At 48.8% G+C, this 3019-nt stretch overlaps 1 protein-coding gene across 1 annotated transcript; it reads right to left on the bottom strand.

Annotated features, from left to right (window-relative positions):
- Positions 1–6: 6 nt before the first annotated feature.
- LOC112819079 (spermatogenesis-associated protein 31D4-like) lies at positions 7–3013 on the bottom strand (the record flags this gene model as incomplete). The annotated part of the gene is made up of 1 exon (XM_025866112.2): positions 7–3013. A coding segment is annotated over one exon (3007 nt), but the record flags the coding sequence as incomplete, so codon positions are not given.
- Positions 3014–3019: the final 6 nt, after the last annotated feature.

The raw sequence follows: 3019 nt of genomic DNA, 5'->3' as shown, positions 1-3019 counted from the left end.
GGGGGCTTTTAATGGGGATGGTAGTTTTGGCTTTATTAACATTCACCTTTATGATTTGGGAGCTTACTGGCTTGCTGGTTGTCAAGATATCAGATTGTGATTGATGAGCATCAAGTTCCTTGACCCTGAATATCACCCTGGATGCTGTGGGCACAAAGACAGGTTCTAGATTCTTTTTGCCCTCTTGCATTCCTCCTCTACCTCTAGAATGTGCACTCTTATCCTTTGGCTCATGTCCGGCCCCAGCTTGCCTTGCAGGCAGCTTTGGGGGCCATCTGTTGCCTATGGTGTCATGTTTGACAGGTGTAAGAGTCTGTGTGCCAACCTTAATCTTCTGAACATCCTCTGCAAACTCATGGTTGATATCAGAGGGTGATTGCCTCAGACTTCTCTGTTCTTCCTTGCCCACAGTTGAGGCGGCAGGGAGAGGACGATCCAGGATGGAGGCTGAATTTGCTGTTCCCACTTTGTCTCCATGGAGAGATTTAGAGCTTCCTCTGAGGGAGTTGAAGCCCCCAGGTTTAGAATTTAGTTCAGAAATCAGGTTTGTAGAGGAGGAAAAGCTAGAATGGGAAGTGTCCTTTATCAATTTAAAGAGCTCTATGGATTCAAGGACCCTGGAGGGAAGGCCCCCTGTCATCATCATACGAAACCTTTTAATATGGGCTTCCAGCATCTGTTGTGCACTAGATTCAATAAAGGGAAGCTCCCGGAAGGTATTCAGGGAGTAGTCCTGAACCTCTGATGGTGGCAAACTTCTGTGTTTTATTTCAGTGTGGGAGTTCTCAAAAAGAAGCGACGTCTGCTTCATAGTATGCCATGAATTATGCACAGGCCCGGGGAGCTGACCCTCATTAATTTCCTCACACTTTTTGCTCAGATGAATTTTCAGGACGTTTTCAGGTTGTCTCTGACCTATAGTCGCCACAGACACTGTTGAGTTTTTCTCTGATGGTCTCCTAAGTTCTTTTTCAGAATCATACCCCGTATCATTACCTGAAGAGCTCTCTGGGTCACTCAACAGATAATCTTTTGGGCCATTCTCTGGGTTGTGTCGCTGATCCTTCTCCAGATCATCATTGTCCTTCTCCAGGTCATCGTCCTCCAGCTGACTCATTTCTGAGTCCCCCTCATCGCTTTCAGATTCGCTCGATTTACTCTCACTCTTAGAGATCCATGTGCGTCCATGATAGCGCTGCAAGTTAGGTGTCTCTGAAAAAATACTCGGACCCATCAGTGATAGAGACTTACAGATCCTACGGGACAGGCCCCACTGGTGTCGGATGAGCCTCTTTCGAAGGTGACGCTCTAGTTTTGTTCGAATCTCATCGGTGAGAGGAAACTGTCCAGGAAGGATAGAGATTGCAACACGGGCCTGGGAGGCCTGGTGATTAAGAGGTTTAGGAGCTGAAGGACCGAAGTCCTCCTGGGATCTTTGGACAACAGCGGGTAAACCCCACACAGTTTCCTGTTCCTTCTGCAACACGTTCCATTCCAGATGTTGCATTTCAGTTGGTATGAGAGACTCTGATTCCATCTCAGGTCTGTGCAAACACACTCCACAGACCTTAACCTGGGTTAGAGGACCAGATGACAGGATGGGGAGTGGGGACTGAAGGTGGGCCTGGGGCTGGACCTGAGGGATAGGTAGGGGCTGGGGTTGGGGCAAGGACAGAGGAAGAGGATGGGGAACTACTGGGGATTCCTGCTCTGTGGAGGCATTCGAGACTCTGTTAAAAATTAAGATGGAGGAACAATTATCTAAGACATGGGCAACAGAGAACAAGGACTCACTATGCAGAGTTGGGAGACCCCAGAAGAACTGGACAGGGGTTTGCTGTAAATGGCCCTCCTTCAAGGTGGTTGTAGGATATGGGGGCTGCCGATGCACATGCAGCTCCTTTGATTGATCTTTGCTGCTCCAGAAAGGAAGGGAAACTTCCAAGTCATGTTTTTCGGCAATTGTTTGTTTTGGAACAGAACTCTTTTTCATTTCCTTCCACATCCAGAAGTCACTCCTCTTTCGGACTTGTTCCTCTAGGAGTGCCAAGCCATCGGGGCTGAGAAGTGAGAGGTTAGCAGGCTCCACAAGCTTGGCTGCAGGGTCTCCCCCGGAAGAAGCCTCTGAAGAATGGAGGGCCAGAAACTCTTGATGGAAATCATATGGAGCCAAGGTTGAAGGGAAGAAGTCTTTGGCATGAGTTTGCCACGAAGGGAAGTCTAAAATTGACAATCTGGAGGGGTTAAAGCCTGTGATTGTTGGGACATAAGTAGACAACCCACCAGAGCTATCTGGAGATGAGATCTCTGGAACAGGCTTCAGTGAGATGGAAATCAATTTAGGTTGAGTCATAGTTAAACTGCAGTCCGGTGGTGGTGAAACAGACAGGGTTGGTGGTGGATTATGACAAGCAAAGGTCTCAGTGGGATTTACCATCTGGGACAACTCCGGTAAGGGGTTGACATCTTGGGAAAGGGCAGAGTCCGGACAGAAGATGGTATTTAGAGACAAAGTGGCCTCTGGATGGACAACAGGATCCACTGTCTGAGCATCATTTGGTGGGATTGGAGGAAAGGCAAGGGACTGGGGTGGGAAACTGTCCTTTGGGAATTCGGAATGCAAGGGAGGAAAAGACTCTGGTGGCAAAGAGCCACCCGGTGGTGAGGGTGGAAAAAAGTCGGCCAAGGGGGTCACTGGGTTAGGTGAGAAGGTGGAGGCAGGTGGTGGGGAAGGCTCAGGCAGAGAAGCTGATATTAGGTCTCCTGGAGGGACTGCTGAGGAGTCAGGGGAGAGAGTGAACGATGAGGAAGTCACAGGGGCTGTGGAAGCCAAGGGAGTAGCATCTTCCAGGGCCTCCAGGAACAGCAGCCGATTGATGTCAGCAGTTGTTCTATTACTCACCTCACAGGAGGGGTCTGGGCATAGCAGTTGATGAAAGGAGATGGTATCATGATGCTCTCTCTTTTCCAATTTAAACTTTAACTCACACAAGAGTTGTTGTTTAAGCTTTGATGATTT

The sequence above is a fragment of the Callorhinus ursinus genome, unplaced genomic scaffold (genome assembly GCF_003265705.2).
Source record: "Callorhinus ursinus isolate GAN/ISIS: 27379988/994484 unplaced genomic scaffold, GSC_fseal_2.0 scaffold6092, whole genome shotgun sequence".
NCBI classification, from domain to species: domain Eukaryota; kingdom Metazoa; phylum Chordata; class Mammalia; order Carnivora; family Otariidae; genus Callorhinus; species Callorhinus ursinus.
This window is presented reverse-complemented; position numbering and strand designations above follow the sequence as displayed.